This window comes from Catharus ustulatus, chromosome 5 (assembly GCF_009819885.2).
Source record: "Catharus ustulatus isolate bCatUst1 chromosome 5, bCatUst1.pri.v2, whole genome shotgun sequence".
Taxonomy (NCBI): domain Eukaryota; kingdom Metazoa; phylum Chordata; class Aves; order Passeriformes; family Turdidae; genus Catharus; species Catharus ustulatus.
Window position 1 is genome coordinate 42,491,169 of NC_046225.1, and position 16,306 is coordinate 42,507,474.

Here is a 16,306-nt window from a genome sequence, read left to right on the forward strand (position 1 = left end):
CTTAGTATAATAGATCAAATCAAGAAAATTAGTTTGGTTTTCTTCCTAAATTTTCTTTTAATGTGTTCCTCCTTCTCCCTTTAACTGTTTTGCCTGAGGCCACAATTTATCACTTTGATAACACAACAGTAGAACATTAAAAAGTGCTTTAAATGAAAAAGAAGGTGTGTCCCAGCTTCCAGTAAAGAGAGTCTGTATAAAAACTCTGAATGAAAACTGATTTTTCCTTCTTTTTTTCTCCTGGACTCCCATAGGTTTTGCTATTGTTAGTTGTGGGCTCTCTGCACCATGTCCTGATGCATGGGATACATTTTGGTGTTTTTCATTTCCTTACAGATCTTTCTTCTGACACCCATCTGGTAATTGCTTGTGCTTGAACATCAGCACTACAAGACATTTTTGCAGCTCAAGTGCTCTTTTATGTATTCAGTATTTATGAATAAAGAAGAAATCTCTCTCTCTCTTAACCAAACAGATCTCCAAAACCTATTTTAGAGTTTTTTTAACAGTGAGGTTAAAGACTAGAGCACATTGACAGCTGCCTGGAAAGGTTTGCTCAAATTTAACACTAATGTAAATTCACAGAGATCAGAAGCAATATAGCAGAGGTGAAATAAATCTTATGATTTCACACATATCTGAAAAATCACAGACACGTACAGCAAAATATACTCTCAGTAAAAACAACCTGCATAGGTGCTGAATTAATAACCTGTTTCTATGAGATTATCTTTGGACAGTCTTCATCCCAAATTGTCAAGCAAATACATGTTTCCTGTAAGTTTTTGATCACAGGTCAAACACAAACGGAGAAAGCTGCAGCTTCCACCTCCACAAAAGCACTAGCAAGAGGAAATAGCAATTTGCAGAAGAGTGACTGTGTATATCCTGGCTGTGCGCAAGCGGACGAACAGTGGAGGAAGGGATTCCAATGCACAAAAGAGAGAACAAAAAAGCAATGGAAGATGACAGAAAAATTCTGGGAAAATAATCTTTATGAGAAACTTGATGATCACTCCTCCCAGTCTACCTCTTACCCAAGTGCCACTGAGTATCCTATGTACCTGTCAGTGGTGCTAAATATGATTTACTCCATCAATATAAAATGGCTGTCAAAATTCTCCTGGATGCCTCATTAATAAAATGCTGTATTTCCTTCCTGCTGATCTGCAGTGTTTTGGTAGTTTCCTCAGGCTGGGGCTTTGTGCTAAGAGAACCTGAGCAGCAGTTAGCATGGGCGAGTTCACCATTTGCATACAAACAGCTTTATGCAGGCCTGAGCAGCAGACACCAGAGAAAAACTTTCAATATTTAAACACCAGTTACTCCTCCAGCTTTAATTTTTATCTTTCATCATCCTCCTCCCTTGTTATTCAGTTAGCTGAGCAGAACAGTGGGGTAGGCTGCTGGCAGCTTCCCTGGGCCTCCCTTGTGCAACCCAGCCCAGCCTCGTAAGTCAGATCTGCTGTGACAGGACTCTGTCCCCACATGTGTTTTTTCACACAGGATTGCCAGTTATCAAACCAGACAGATAGAATAACTTGTGACAAATCAGGTGCAGGATTAAAGTCAATTTTTATCACTTGCTAATATGTATAGGGTTCTCTCTTCCCAGGAGGTGCATGCTGGCAACCAGGAGCAGGGCAGAGGGAAGACCATCTGAGGACAGCCTGAAGAAAGACAGGCTCTGTAGATGACCATCTCCAAAACGAGGAGACCAGTTATAACACTAGAGAAAGCTACTAAGATGCTGTTCCTTGGGATGAGTCTGCATCTGGGACAGGGAAGCCCTGAACATACAGACTGGGGAATGAGAGTGCTGGAAAGCAGTGCTGTGGAAAGGCACCTGGGGGTCCTGGTCAGTGGCAAGTTGAACATGAGTCCGCAGTGCCTTGGCAGCCAGGAAGGACATCTGTGTCCTGAGGGATCAGGCACAGCATGGCCAGCCAGGCAAGGGAAGGGATTGTCCTGCTCTGCTCTGAGCTGGGGTGGCCTCACCTCGAGTGCTGGGGGCAGTTTTGGGCACCGCAGTGTAAGAATGATATAAAGCTGTTAGAGAGCGTCCAAGAGAGGGCAAGGAAGATGGTGAAGGGCTTTGAGCAGAAGCCATATGAGGAGTGGCTGAGGTCACTTGGTCTGTTCACCCTGGACAAGAGGAGACCGAGGGAGACCTCACTGTGGTCTCAACTTCCTTATGAGGGGAAGAGGAAGGGCAAGCACTGATGTCTTCTCTGTGGTGACCAGAGACAGGGCCTGACGGAATGGCCTGAAGGTGTGTCAGGAGAGGTTTAGGTTGGATATCAGGAAAATGTTCTTTACCCAAAGGGTAGTTGGGCACTGGAGCAGGCTCCCCAGGGGCATGGTCACAGGACCAGACTTTAAGAAGTGTTTTGACCAGCATTCTCAGTGTCTTGATAAACTTTGTGGTCCCTTCCAACTCAGGATATTCTATGCTTCTATGCTCTAGCATGTTAGTCATGTAAGTTTGACTTGTATGCCAAACATCTCCACAAATGCCTCCACAGAAACAACAATAGGCAGAGCCTATTGCTTAAGTGAGCTGCTGTTTATTAGGTTTTCAAATATTTGGGACCATCCTCCTATGGTTGTTTTCACAGCACACTTACTGCGGACTGACTGATGCATGTGGAGCAATCATACAAGATGATCAGGATTTTCACATTTCAAATGCTGCTCCTAATGATACTTAAGAGATTCCTCTGTATCTAGTATCAAAAGGCATTGCTGTGGGCTGATTTTAGTGGAAATCAAGCCTTTCCAGATTCCTGGCTTTTACTGGAATCAGTACGACTCTGATAAGAGTGAGAAAAACTCCTGGCGGGTTTGTTTTGCACAGATGTATGCAGCAGCAAGTGAAAGAGGTTTTCAGGAGACCAAGGGGAGAAAATCAGCCTGACTCAGTTTAGCCAGTTTTTAGAGAACCTGAAGCTACCCTAAAAAGTTTCTGGTTTACCTCACTACATGGAAAAATCTGTTATCAAAGCACCTGGTGAGATCCCTGTTCACCTTTTTGAATGGCCGAACTATCAGCTATGGGGACATGAGACTTCCCTACCTCTGCAGTTGTCAGCCATAAATGGAGCTATCCTCAAAGATATCTAGGACACATCGAAAACTATAGGAATTGAGAGGATGCTGCTTTGGAAAGTACTGTATTGCAGCAGACAAACATCATCTTCCCATAGAGATGAAGATAGAACATTGTTTCTCACAGCCAATAATTCTGCTGACATTTTAGGGTAATAACTGGAAAAATTGGCATCTCCAGTGTCAAGCTATTTTTAGGACCATTCATGATCATTTCAAGACAAGTGATTGCTGAATTTGGAACAATCATCAAGAAACAGAGTAGCTATCAACATGGTTTATGCAGAAGTGATTCAGAATCTGAAACACGTTCTCCTCTATCTCATAATTTTTTCCACACATTTTTTAACCTTTCCCTGCCCTCAGTTGATGGATGAATCATTATCCTCTGACAATCCAATTTTAATTAAAGATAACTTGCTTTCTATTTGCTCCAGAAGTAATATAAATCTGGGCTTTGTAAATTATTCTCATACCTTAAGGTTTTATCTATAAAGCTGCCTTAAAGACATTTCTCTACAACACACAATTTTTACTGTACAGAAGGCAGTCTGATCAGCAGACAAAATGAACATTTTATTACCCAAACATATCTCCAAAAATATCAGTAGATTACACAAGAGACTCTTTGCTGATGCTGCTTTCCTCCTACATGATATAGCAGATGCCAAGAACTTTCATAACCTTTGCCCTACATAAGTTTGAAGGCTAAATGATGAAATGAGAAGACATGGTAGCTACAGATGATGGTAAGCAGTGTTCATGGGCCGAGAAGCAAGACCACAAAAGGCACAGCAGAACAAATAAGCTGCAGTGTACATACCTGTAAAGACTTAAAGCCTGGAGCAGTCTATGTGACTCTGGAGAGAACTTAAGCACATTCATTTCACTAAGTTGTATTGCTGAAAAACAAGTCAGAGCTGTGAACCACTCAATTACTCTTGCAGGATGAAAGTAAAGGTGACTCCCTTGCCTGGTGTGTTTCATATACAGGCCAATTAGATCAACACACTTGTTACTCTGAGGATCTCATAATTGCAGCTGTTGTACCTGCAGGACAATCCAGCTGTCCCTAACCCGCGGTTGTTGATGTTCGTCAGTGAGCAACACAGCTGGACGCTGGACTTAATGAGACAGGGGGTTTAAAATGACTGTACTGTGTCTAGAGCAAAAATAGCCTCAAGCTGCTTTAAATTAGATCCTACCCAGACTGATATGGAAAAAAAAAAAATCTAATAAACCCTCAAGGCTGCCCTCTAATGCCAGCAGCAGAATTCTCCTCAAACAGCCCTTTCGTCAGGTAACATTTGATGAGAACTTAATCGTGAAGCTGAGCACTTTGCATCAATAACTAGAGCAAGAAACACACATCCTACTTCTTCTTAACTAGCAGATATTTCATAATTTTAGCACAGAGGGGAAAAAAGGAAAAGTGAGATAGATGTCTAGTGCTATTCACAAATTCAGCTAAATCATGACTTGAACCAAATATTCTGTTTCTTAATAATTTGTATTCTATAAAGCTTCCCATAGTCATTGTTTTGTTATGTTGAGGGTTTTTTGAAAGAAGGATGACTTGCTTATTATTGAAAGGCTGTATTTAAAATGCAGCAATGTTTTTATTTAGGCAAAAATTCTATCAAAAAGCTTATTCAAACCAAGGTATATTAGTTTCTTAAGAATTGGGAAATATTAACTTAGGTCATTATATAAATGCCTAATAGCATGCTTGGATTGCATTAACTGTATTTTTAGAGCTGTATCAGCTGGTGTCCATGCTAGGAGCATTTCATCATCTGCTGTAAATACTGAGATCTGATGAATCAGGCACTGTTTCATAATACTGAATTTCGTGCATCTGATCACATACAAAGTTTATTTTTAGCAATTTGATTAGAAAATAAAAGGCGAGTTAGAAACCTCAGGCGCTGGTGACGATCACTAGAGGGCAGTAGCCAACCCCTAATGTTCCCACAGTTTTCCACGAAGCTTTGTAGGCTTCCACACAGGAAAAGGGAGCTGAGCAGACTCCCCGGTAACAATGTTCATGTGTTGGAAGAAAAGCCTACCAGTTTTCCACGAGTGTTAACACTGTTCGACATGAAGCTATTTTTCAAAATTTCCTGGTGACAAGTAATACAGGCAATGTTGTTTCTTTATCTAATGGTACCACCATTAGATGGGCTCTGGGAGAAGAATTTGGATGTTTCCACCTTGCAAATGCTGGGACCAAATTGTGGGACTTATTCTCCACTCCCTCCTAGCTTGTCAGCCACATGTGCCATGGGGCACAGTGACATTCCAATCTACATTTTATATGAATCTTCACACATGCATGTAAGATAACAGTGCAGAAGTTTGTGCTTTTTATATCACTGCCACTTATATATTATTTTCATGTACATACTTATGGTGAAGCAATGCCAGATCAGTAGAATGGAGTTAGTGATTCCAATGCTTGTCACTGAGAAACTCTTCCCAGTTCTCCTTTCTAGCAGTGACACTTTCAAGCCCTATTTTCCCTATCCCATAACCAAACCAATTTATTAGAAAAAGCAGTCACTAATGTTCAAAGCACCACAACTGGCTGGGTGCCCAGACACACTTCTGCCTGTGCCATCAAGAGGATGGAATATGAATGTGAAGGAAAAATGGGACCTCAGGACATGCACAAGGTGGTTATACATGCTCATGACATGTAAAGTAGCTTTCCATCAAAATAGACATGCCATTAAAACCAGAGGGGACATGGGTACTTCTTCCTTGTCTGCTACAATTTGTTTTAAAAATGAGCCAGATGAAAAATGGGTGGCACCATATCTAGCACTGAGACACTTTCTACTGTTCCTAAAACCATTATGTTTTCATTTAGAAAATCTAATTATATTTGGTGGTTTACACTTCTGCTTCAGGATCTAAAGTTTTCATGAAAGTTATTTACTATTCTAATGGTTATGAAGAATGCTTGAGAACCTGAGTCATAAAAGCAGAGGAAGGAAAAAACACAAATGGAAAACCACTGAAATAACAAGCCCTTACTACTGACAATTTTAAGTTCCTAACTTTTCACTTATCTTACAAGTTTGGGGGCTCTTCACTTATCTTAAGAGTTTAGGGGATCATGACTTATGAATGCTGGGATTTCAATATGCTCTAGAAAGGGAGAGTTGTTGCAGAAATATTTGGTCACCATCTGCTATCCCTGTGTCAGATACAAACAGTTTTGGCAGAAAAACATCCCTACAAGGTATGACCAGGGCTCTGTTATTCTCTCTCTGACGTTAGATTGATGTGCACTAAGAAAGAATCAAAGGACAGGGTGAGCAGGGGATGATGCTTACCCAGAATACTTTGACAGCTTATAAAGAAAGTGTTTGCACTTAATAGTTATGTCTTGTTTGTCTAGCAGAAGAGATCTCACTTTGCTATCATCAAAAGTGTACTTATGCAAGAAGTGATTATTTATATGCAAGCAAATTTCATACTTATTTTTGAGGAATTAGTGTGATTTTCACATGTTGTCAAAACCAATTGGATTGCCTTTGGGTTATGAGCTCAGAAACAGGTGAGGGCTATTGGGCAGTGTGCAAGACAAAGAATTTGACTTGAAGAACAACCTAAACTTCCCAGAAACAGAACACTTTTCAGCGCTCAATCAGAAGGGTAAGACTTTCACAGAACAAAAAGTCAGACAGCAATGGAAAGCCTTTTAACTCTTGAAACATACCTTTTCCCAGTAGCAGACAGAACGGCGCCTCCCAGCTGCGTGTTCCTCCCTTCCTGGTTGTATCCATCTCTCCTCTCTTTGAATAAAGGACACAAGCAAAGCACTAGATAACTCAAAGCTACTATGGGATACAGAGAAACAAGTGATGACTCAGCCTTCAGCAATAGAGACCACTCAGTATCCACGCTATAGAGCCAGCAGGAGGGCCGGCAACCCCACCTGCACAGCAATAATGAAGCTGCAAAAGGCTGGGGCTGCAGTCCTTGCCTACATGACAGACAGACTCTGCAGGAATCCCGAGGTATCAGTCCCTCTCTCTTTTTTTATTTCACAGTATAAACTTTATATTATCTGCCTTCACAAAGTCTTGGAGATTTTAGGCTTCTGATTCTTGACATATGCTAACACTGGATTAACCTCACAAAAGCCAGCCACCGGTGTAGCATGCAGGACCATTGATATCACTTCACTGTTCTACAGGGGAACCTTAAACCTAAAAAGCTTGGCACAGCCTGTGCATAGTGCAGCATCCTAACTCTCTGAGTTAGCAACAAGGGCACATTTCAGAAATAATTGTCTGGAAGCCAGTGTAGTAGGGACTAGTGTTTGGTCCACCCAGTCTCTGGGCAAGAAGAGCAAAGCTGGACTGAACCAAAGAACATTGCTTTGATGAAAAGAAGTCCTATATGTTCCAAATCCACTCAATGAGCTCAGTACTGGGGGCTCATAATAATAAGATGCTTGAACTATGGCATTACTAAATTAATAGACTTTGCAGAGTCCATAAATCTCTCACAGGGGTCTCCTTTTCCACTTCAGCTAGAAAGAAAGTCGTGGCTAGGAGTTACAAAGGACTCTAGAGGGAATTAAGCTCTGAAGTCCTATTGAATTAGCATTGTTTACAAAGCAGTCATAAGTATAATGGATGTTAATGAGACTTTAATGGGCCAAGCTGAAATACAACACGTGGTAAAGTACAATTAACAGAAAGACTGTGCTTCCCTCCCATTTATTCTGTTTGACACAGGTGTAGAAACCCAGAATCTAAATGAATTGTCCTGTTGAGAACAGAGTAAAAGAGCTCAATCTGCTGCGTAGAGTAAGAAAAAATTAAAATACATTTCTTCTATGCCAAACCAAAGTGGGGCTGAATTACACCAAAACTAAATGTTCACGCCGGAAATGCACAGAACTGTGATATGGTTGAGGTTGGAAGACACCTCTGGAGGTCATCTGGTCCACCCTCCCTGCTCAAACATGGCCACCTAGAGTTAGTTGCCCAGGACTACCTCCAGACCCCACAATCTATGTGGGCAACTTGTTTCAGTGATTAATCATCTTTACAACAGAAGAATTGTTTTCTATTTTAGACAGAAACTCCTGTGTTTCTGTTTGTGCACATTGCCTCTGTTCCCATGACTGAGAACCACTGAAAACAGTCCAGCTCCAACTTCTTTACACCCTTCCTTCAGAACACAGTGGTAAGCTTTTCCTGACCCTTTTCTTCTTTATGCTGAGCAGTGTCAGCTCCTTCCACCTCTCCTCCTACATGAGATGCTCCAATCCCCTAATCGTCCTTGCGGCCCATTGCTGGAGTCTCTTCAGTGTGGCCATCTCTGTCTTGTACTAAGGAGCTCAGAACTGGACCCAGAACTCCAGATGTAGACACCCTCAGTGCTGAGTAGAGGGGCAGGGTCACCTCCCACAGCTTGTTGGCAGAAATCCTCCTAATGCGTCCCAGGATACCATTGGCCTTCTCAGCCACAGGGACACACTGCTGGCTCATGTTCAACTTGATGTCCATAAGGACCCCCAGGCCTCTCTCCACAGAGCAGCTTTCCAGTCAATCAGCCCTTCAGCATGTACTGGTGCAGTGGGTTGTTTCTTCCCAGCTGCAGGACTTTGCATTTCTCTTTGTTGAATTTCATGTCATTCCTGACAGCCTGTTTCATTAGCCTGTTGAGGCCCTTCTGGATGGCAGAATGATTCTCTGGTATATCAACTGCTCCTCACAGTTTTGTGCCATCTGTGAACTTGCTGAGGGTATGTTCCAGCTCATTAATGAGGATGCTAAACATCACTAGACCAAATTCTGAACCCCAGGGTACACCAGTAGTTACTAGACACTAGATTTTGTGCCACAAACCATCCCTTTCTGAATTGGGCAATTCATCCAGTTTTAAGTTCTGCTCATCCAGCCTGCACGTCATCAGCTTGTCTGCAAGGATGTTACAGGAGACAATATCAAAAGCCAAGCAGATGGTATTACAGAATCATGGAATAGCTTAGGTTGGAAGGGATCTTAAAGATCATCTCACTCCAACCCTCTTGCTGTGGGCAGGGACACCTCCCACTAGACCAGGTTGCTCAGAGCTTCATCCAACCCGGCCTTGAACACTTCCAGGGATGAGGCATCCACATATTCTCTGAGCAACCTGTTCCAGTGCCACCATCACAGTAAAGAATTTCTTTCAAACAACCAGTTTCTTTCAAATAATCTACTTTATTTCAGTTTAAAGCCACTACCTCTTGTACTGTCACTACATGCCCTTGTAAAAAGTCCCTCTCCAGTTTCCTGGTAGGTTCTTCTCAGGTACTGAAAAGCTGTGATAAGGTCACCCTGAAGCCTTCTCTTCTTTAGAGCATCCACTGCTCTTTCCTTATCCAACAAGCCAGTCACTTAATCATAGAAGATTATTGGGTGGATTAAGCATAACTTCCCCTCTGTGAAGCCATGCTGAGCAGGTTTTTAGGTTTTACTAAGACTTAATAGTAGGGGATAGACATTTTTCAGCGTTAGACATGTCATTGCAGAAAACGTCCTTATACTATCTGAATCTTTCAGCCTTTATTTGTGCCAGACTGTCACTAATCTAGCTATTTAGCTATTTAGAACACCTTGGTCACAAGCAATCTAATGCACATCTCCCCAGTGATTCATGATTACCTGAATCCCACTGAATTGAATTTTAGCACTCTGTTCTCAGTTTGACAGGCTGTCATTTAAAGAACAACATATTCTGTTTCAATAGTGATGTGGCCAAGAAGACAGTTGTCATTGGGAAAACTGCAAACATCTATCAACTGTCTTGGGGGACTCACCTCGTACAAACACACAGGGGACAGTTTTAAGTTTTGCCACATATATGCATTTGATGGACAAAAGCTGTTATCAGGTCTTCTGTCAATGTAAATCAGCCCCTGTAAATGGCTATAACATATATAACTACACCTGATTTTAATCAGTGAAACATTGTACCCTATGTAATTCTGAATATATTAGCTATACTACATAAAAATCTAAACATAAGCTTAAAATCTTATATCTAGGAAAAAAGGCAACAAAGGAGATATTACAAATTATAGGAGCGTATGAGAATGACTTTCAAGCAATCCACACTCAAAAAAGTTCTTACAAAGAGTAATCTAAAAGTAATCTATAATGGAGTTTACATTCCTGAAAAGCTTTTAATCATGGAGAACAGAGTATGTTATATTGAAATTGTACCACAAGACGTACTTACAGTGAACTGCACCTCCTCAGATATGGAATTTGAAATAAGCACATAGCAGCACTCAGGAGCAATACTGACCTGGAAATCCTGTCTTCCACCATAGAGATACTTGACAACTTCTTACAATAAAGATCAAAGTTTTAGAATTTTTAAGCTCAGAGTTTAGCTTATGGGCATTACCGTATTTCACAGAATGAGAAGAACATCATCTTCTGAAGCACAAACAGCACCTCCTCAAGCATTCCAGGATTTTGAGGAGAGCACTCTGAATCTACTCAACAAGACAAAAGACTCATAGTTACAAGCATGGCTTCTTCCGTGAAGGACTATATTGGCATGGAGTCCTATCATGTTATCACCTGCCCCCTGCTGATGCCACTACTCATGGCAGGTGAGCAAACAGAGGAGCATGGTCCTTCCACTAGGAAAAACACACGGAAGTGGACTATAGCTGGAACAAACAGTAACACTGAGGTAAGGAATACCTCTACAGTGAGGAACAAGACGTGGACCAAACAGCCTCATACACAGAGGCAGAGTGCATTAGGAGCTATGAAAAGACTGGAAACTTGCTAACGTAGCCTAGCCTCGCTGAGAGTGAGAGTGAACTAACTCACAGCAAAAGCTGGCACCACGTGATGAACTGCTGTAGATATATCTGAGGGTTAAGCTCCTAAACTAAATGCCTTCCCTTGATTAAAGAGATCATCACTTCTTTGCAGATCCAGGATTGCCAAGTAATAAAGCTATCACTTCTGCAAGTAGGACCTTTTGCACCTTGTGAGTTCTGCCATTCCCTAGCAGCCATGAGATCATCCAGAAGTGTGAATGCCTCTCCACATTACAAGCAGAACCTCTAGTACGGGACTGAACCATGCTGGCAGGGCCAGCCCCAGCCCCGGCCACACTGGGACACTTCTGCACTTGATACATCAGTTGCATGGACAACTCTTTCCATGGCAGACTGGTTAGCTGATTTCTTGCTTCCACACAGCGACAATTATTTTCAAGCCTAATTTCCACAGTTTCAATTACTTGGTGAAGTAATTGCGTGTCACCCCAACGTTATACAGGAACCAAAAAAAGAAAAGAGGGGGTGAAGAAACACAGGAAAGACAACCTGTATTCACAAAACGGCAAACATAGATGCCAATTCAAAGCAGCTTGACACCTCCCAGAGGATCTCCACCTCCCTGCCAGAGCCTACGTCTAGCAGTTGTTGGCAGCCCCAGCGCCCACGGGACAGGGGCCGCATGCCACTGAGACGGGGCAGCCGTACGCACCCCGGCAGCGCACCGGGGGCCGAGCCGGGCCGCTCCCTCGGGGCGCAGCCCCGCCAGGACTGGACACCCGAACCGGCCGGGGGAGAGGGTGAGGGACGACCGGGGCGGTGCTGGCTGCCTTCCCCTGCAGCCGTCGGGGCGAGGGCGGGCTCATCCGGCTCCGCGCGTACCGGACAGGGCTCTGCGCCCCGGCCCGGCCAGCCCCTTGCTGGGGAAAGGGCTGCGGCCCGCGGGGCTCCTGGGCGAGAGGCGAAAACCGGTGGAGGACAGATGACCGATGACACATCGATGTGGACGCGGGTGTCCGCCGTGGGTTGCCAAAGAGCCGTGCACGCGTGTCCCGTAAGGAGAGCCAATAGTCTTTCGAGGGGAATTAAAAACTAAAAATATACCCAAACCCGCCTTCTCCTGGCTTCCCTACAAGTGTGACAGTCTGACAGTCCGCCAGTGTCGGGTGATCTCCCTCTGGCTTCAACTCCGCCGAAGCCCTCCGAGGACGAGGCGGCGGTATACGCGGGGATGCCACGGCCACCCCGCGACCCCCGCCGCTGACCCGGGCAGCCCGGCCCGCGGCGGAACCAACGAGGGAACAGGCAGCGAGCAAATAAACAACTTCCCTCGTGTAAAAACTTGCCTCGCAGGTGCCTGCAGCTGGCGGTTAACACAGACAGTAAGAGGATCAACTCCATCTCTGCCAGTGGAGCAAAAAGAGAAGGAAAAAAATAAAAGCCCCCTCATTTTCTATTCAGAATTTAGTTAATTTGGATGATAACGGTTAGTGTTTAATCCCATTGTACGAGAATGAATATACCGAAACCTACAAGGCTCCTGGAAGAATAATACGGCCGGCGGCACGGCACGCAGGGGTGCCCAGGCGGGCAGCCGGCCTTGCCCACTCCGTCCCGCCGACCGGGGTAGACGCGCCCCGGGGGCACCGCCACCCCCTCCCGCGGAGTCGTCGGTGCTCCCGGCCGGCCCGGAGAGGTGGGGACCAGCCCGGGGCGGTGGGGTGAGGGCCGGCACCGCGCCTGTTCTCCGGCCGCTTATGGGGAAACGAACGGGCGAGAGCGGCGGTGCCACCCGCCGTGCTCACCCGGGGACATGTGGTGGGATGGTTTCGTCATTTTAAACCGCAAAGGGGAAAGGGTGGGAATAGGAATAGGGGAGAAGACGTGGGAGTTTCTGGGAGAACAACTGCCCGAGCTCACATGGCGGGGATATCGCCGTTTCCGCAGCCCTGGCCGGGGCTCGGTGGCGTCGCCCGGGAGGGCAGAGCCAGGCGCCGGGAGGCCCCGCCGCCGGCCCGGTCGCTCTCGGGTTTTCCCTCCCCGTCGGGGGTGGCGGCGCCCCGCGGCAGCGCCAGGGCCGGGGGCGGTGGCGGGGCCGGGGGGGTAAGACGGGAGGGTGGCCCCGGGGGCCGTGCCGGGTTCGGAGGCGCACCGGCGGCCGTGGAGAGGCCCGGGGAGGCCCGCGCCCGCCGCCGCGCTGTCGGGGGGAGCGGCGGGCGGCGGGGGCGGGAGGCCCCCCCGGCGCGGCGGGGCGGCCCCGGCGGGGGCGGTGCGGGGCTGTGCGGGGCTGTGCGGGGCGGGCCGGGGGCTCCGTGCGCTCGCCAGGCGAGGAGCGCGGCTGCCCGGGCGGAGGGCCGCGGAGAGGAAAGCTAACAATGCTGTGAAAATATGTTTGCAGAAAATAGACAATTGTTGGATTAAACGTATTCAAGTATGAAATAATGCCTTTTTGTGTAAAAAACCTCAGCAATGTGAGCGTACAAAAGTTCCCCTGTGGCAGTTACTTGCTCCCTTTGTGAGCTTTGCGCTCCGGCGTCTCCACTTGGCGCGTTTAACTCGGAGCCCCCCTTTAAACGCGATTGTTTCTTTCTTTTTAATGACATTTACCGGATCAAAACATGCTGTTAATTCGATCAGAAAGCTTTACCCTCCTTAACAATGCCACAATAATTTCTCCTGAAGTTTGTTAAATTGACCAAAATTAGGCAAATGAATAGGGGGTCTGTCGGCGATCCCGCTCGCAGGTGACACCGAATAATGCACTCTCGGACCAGCTGCGATCCCCTCTTTATTTGCCCCTCTTTTCTTTGACCCGCATTATTAAAATTTAGGCCCAATGAAACTATTCATACTTTTCAATGGGACATTTTCCTATAGGATAATAGGCTACAAATTGAGCCTCTCCAAAGGAGTGGGGGAGAGCAGGGGGGGTAAAACAACAACGCACAGACGCGCACACCACACAAAAAAGGAGCGTCGTGTGCCAAAGGCTGGCGAGAGCCTCCCCGGGCCGACGGAAAAAAAAAAAAGGGGGGGGTGATAGGGGGGATATCGTGTGCCAGCCCCCCAGTCCCACACCTGCCGGGGTGTCCCCGGCGCATAAAGCGGTGTAAACAAAAAAATCCTCGCTGCCATCTCTTATAAAGATGGACGTGTCACCAAGTCGTGTGAGAAAAGCCTGAGAACAAACGGGGCCACTCCGTCTCCAAGGGTTCTCCCTTGAACTGGGCGGAACAGCCTATTAAGGGCTTACTTAATTACTTTAATGACTCTGGACAGGCTTTAAAATGCAGTCAGCGCCGGGGCTAAGGGGAGGGGTAGGGGGTGCCGGGGATTTGAAGGCTGGCGGCGGGGACGGGGCTGGGGATGTGGCGAGCGGGACGCAGAGCGCGATACCGCGCCCTGCGCCCCGCTCGCCGCATCCCCGGCCCCGTCCCCGCCGCTATTGTGGGACAGTCACGTGTGTCCCCGAGGTCCACGTGGGGCGACACAGCTGGGCCGCCCCCGGCTGCGTGGACGGGGGCGAGGAGGGGGAGAAAGGAAGAAGAGAGAAGAAAAAAAAGCCCCTCATCCTCTCGCCCCCTTCCACCCTGATCTTTAATGCATACATTCCCTCGGCGCCGCTCGCCCCTAATCCTATGGGATCAGCGGGCCCGTGGAGGCCCCCCGGGGTCCCCCCCAAGAAGTGATGGCTTTATAAGGGGGCCGGAGAGAGAGGGGATGCAGAGCCCACCATGGCCTCCAAGCTCAAGGAGCGGAGGGTGAGTCGCCGCCCGCCTTGCGCGCACAGGTCTGCGGGGCCGCCCAGCCGGCCTGGTCCCGAGCGCTTCACCACCTTTCCCTTCGAAAAGCCCCCCCACAAAAAACAACCACACCTCCCTCACAAAAGCAAGTCTGCCCTGCCGGGGCCGTCCGCGCAGTCGGGGACCCATCAAGGCCGCGCGGAGAGGACCTGCCACCGGAGCATCATCCTTCCCGAGGCCGCGTCGCGCCCGGCACCGCTGCTCGGAGCGGGGTTGGGGACTGGCTTCCCCTGACGGGTCGAGACCGGGGCCGGGGGCGGCTGTCACAGCAAGACTGGATCCATCTGTTTTCTTTTCCCCCGCTAACGCGCCCCATATGTTTTGCAGAGGACGCCGGTTTCCCACAAAGTGATCGAGAAGCGGAGGAGGGACCGCATAAATCGCTGCCTCACCGAGCTGGGGAAGACGGTGCCTATGGCTCTGGCCAAGCAGGTAGGCGTGGGGGGAGTAGCCCCTACGCCCTTTTCTCTGGTGCGCCGCGATATCCCCCCTGATACGGCGGGGTTAAGGGGCGGCCCAGTGGAACGCAGAGCAGCCTCAGGGGAGAGGCGATGCCCACCTGCCTCTGCTCGTTGCAGAGCTCGGGGAAGCTGGAGAAAGCGGAGATCCTGGAGATGACGGTGCAGTACCTGCGGGCCCTGCACTCGGCGGACTTTCCCCGCGGCCGGGAGAAGGGTAGGTGGGCGGGAGCGACCTCCCGCGGCCCCCTCCGGGTCCCTCGCGGCGTGGGGGCGGCTTTCCCCGCTCCCCTCCCGGCCAGACCCTGAGGAGCTCGATTCCCTTCCCTTTTCTTTCCAGCAGAGCTGCTCTCCGAGTTCGCCAACTACTTCCACTACGGCTACCACGAGTGCATGAAGAACCTGGTCCACTACCTGACGACGGTGGAGAGGATGGAGACCAAAGACACCAAGTACGCCCGCATCCTGGCCTTTCTCCAATCCAAAGCACGCTTCGTTACTGAGCCTCTCCTCACCTCCCTGGGCTCACTCCCGGAGCCGGACTTTTCCTACCAGCTGCATTCTGGGCCCGAGTGCCCCGGGCACGTCCACAGTCCCGCCGAGGGCGTGCTCCAGCCGCCCTCGGCGGGGGCATTCCCCTGGCACGGCGCCGCCCGCAGCCCCTCCCTGCCCTACCACTTGCCCAGCGCCGCCGTACCCCTCGCCAGCCCCGGCCAGCAGCGCAGCACCTTCCTCTCCTCCGTGCAGGGGCTGGACCGCCACTACCTCAACCTCCTCGGCCATTCCCACCCCAACGCCTTCGGGCTGCCCCCGGGCCAGCACCCCTCCATGCTATAGAGACTCGTCCCGCCTGAAAAATCACCTGTTTATGACCGCGGACATTGCGGGTTACCCCCGCGCGCACGGGGAGGCTGCCGGGGGCAGGGGTCCCCGGGTGGCAAGGAGCCCCCGGGGGCCCAGATGTGCCCCCGCCCGCCCTCTCCAAGGGCCTGAAGCTGTGCCCCCACCCGCTCGTCTTCCCATCTCCGGGTTCAGTGCCTGTACAAGTGATGCCTTGGAATAAACGTTTATACCCACCGCTGCTTTTTCTTTACGTGAGGGAGCTTCCTTGGGTGGTCGTGGGA

At 48.3% G+C, this 16,306-nt stretch overlaps 1 protein-coding gene across 2 annotated transcripts; it reads left to right on the top strand.

Moving 5' to 3' along the window:
• The first annotated feature begins 14,626 nt into the window (after positions 1-14,626).
• On the top strand, positions 14,627-16,101 carry HELT (helt bHLH transcription factor). Of its 2 annotated transcripts, none has more exons than XM_033060745.2 (4): positions 14,627-14,682; positions 15,052-15,156; positions 15,303-15,399; positions 15,523-16,101. In XM_033060745.2, exons 1-4 carry the CDS (start codon positions 14,656-14,658, stop codon positions 16,017-16,019), a joined length of 726 nt encoding a protein of 241 aa, XP_032916636.1. In that variant the 5' UTR covers positions 14,627-14,655; the 3' UTR covers positions 16,020-16,101. The 2 variants fall into 2 exon arrangements, with proteins under 2 accessions (XP_032916636.1, XP_032916637.1); XM_033060746.2 differs by having other exon boundaries at positions 15,526-16,101.
• Positions 16,102-16,306: the final 205 nt, after the last annotated feature.

Bases quoted from the DNA above. Each gene is read 5' to 3' on its own strand.
- HELT (XM_033060745.2), top strand. From the start codon at position 14,656: ATGGCCTCCAAGCTCAAGGAGCGGAGG. The intron at 15,157-15,302 runs GTAGGCGTGGGG...TGCTCGTTGCAG, and splicing joins CTATGGCTCTGGCCAAGCAG to AGCTCGGGGAAGCTGGAGAA. The intron at 15,400-15,522 runs GTAGGTGGGCGG...TTTTCTTTCCAG, and splicing joins TCCCCGCGGCCGGGAGAAGG to CAGAGCTGCTCTCCGAGTTC.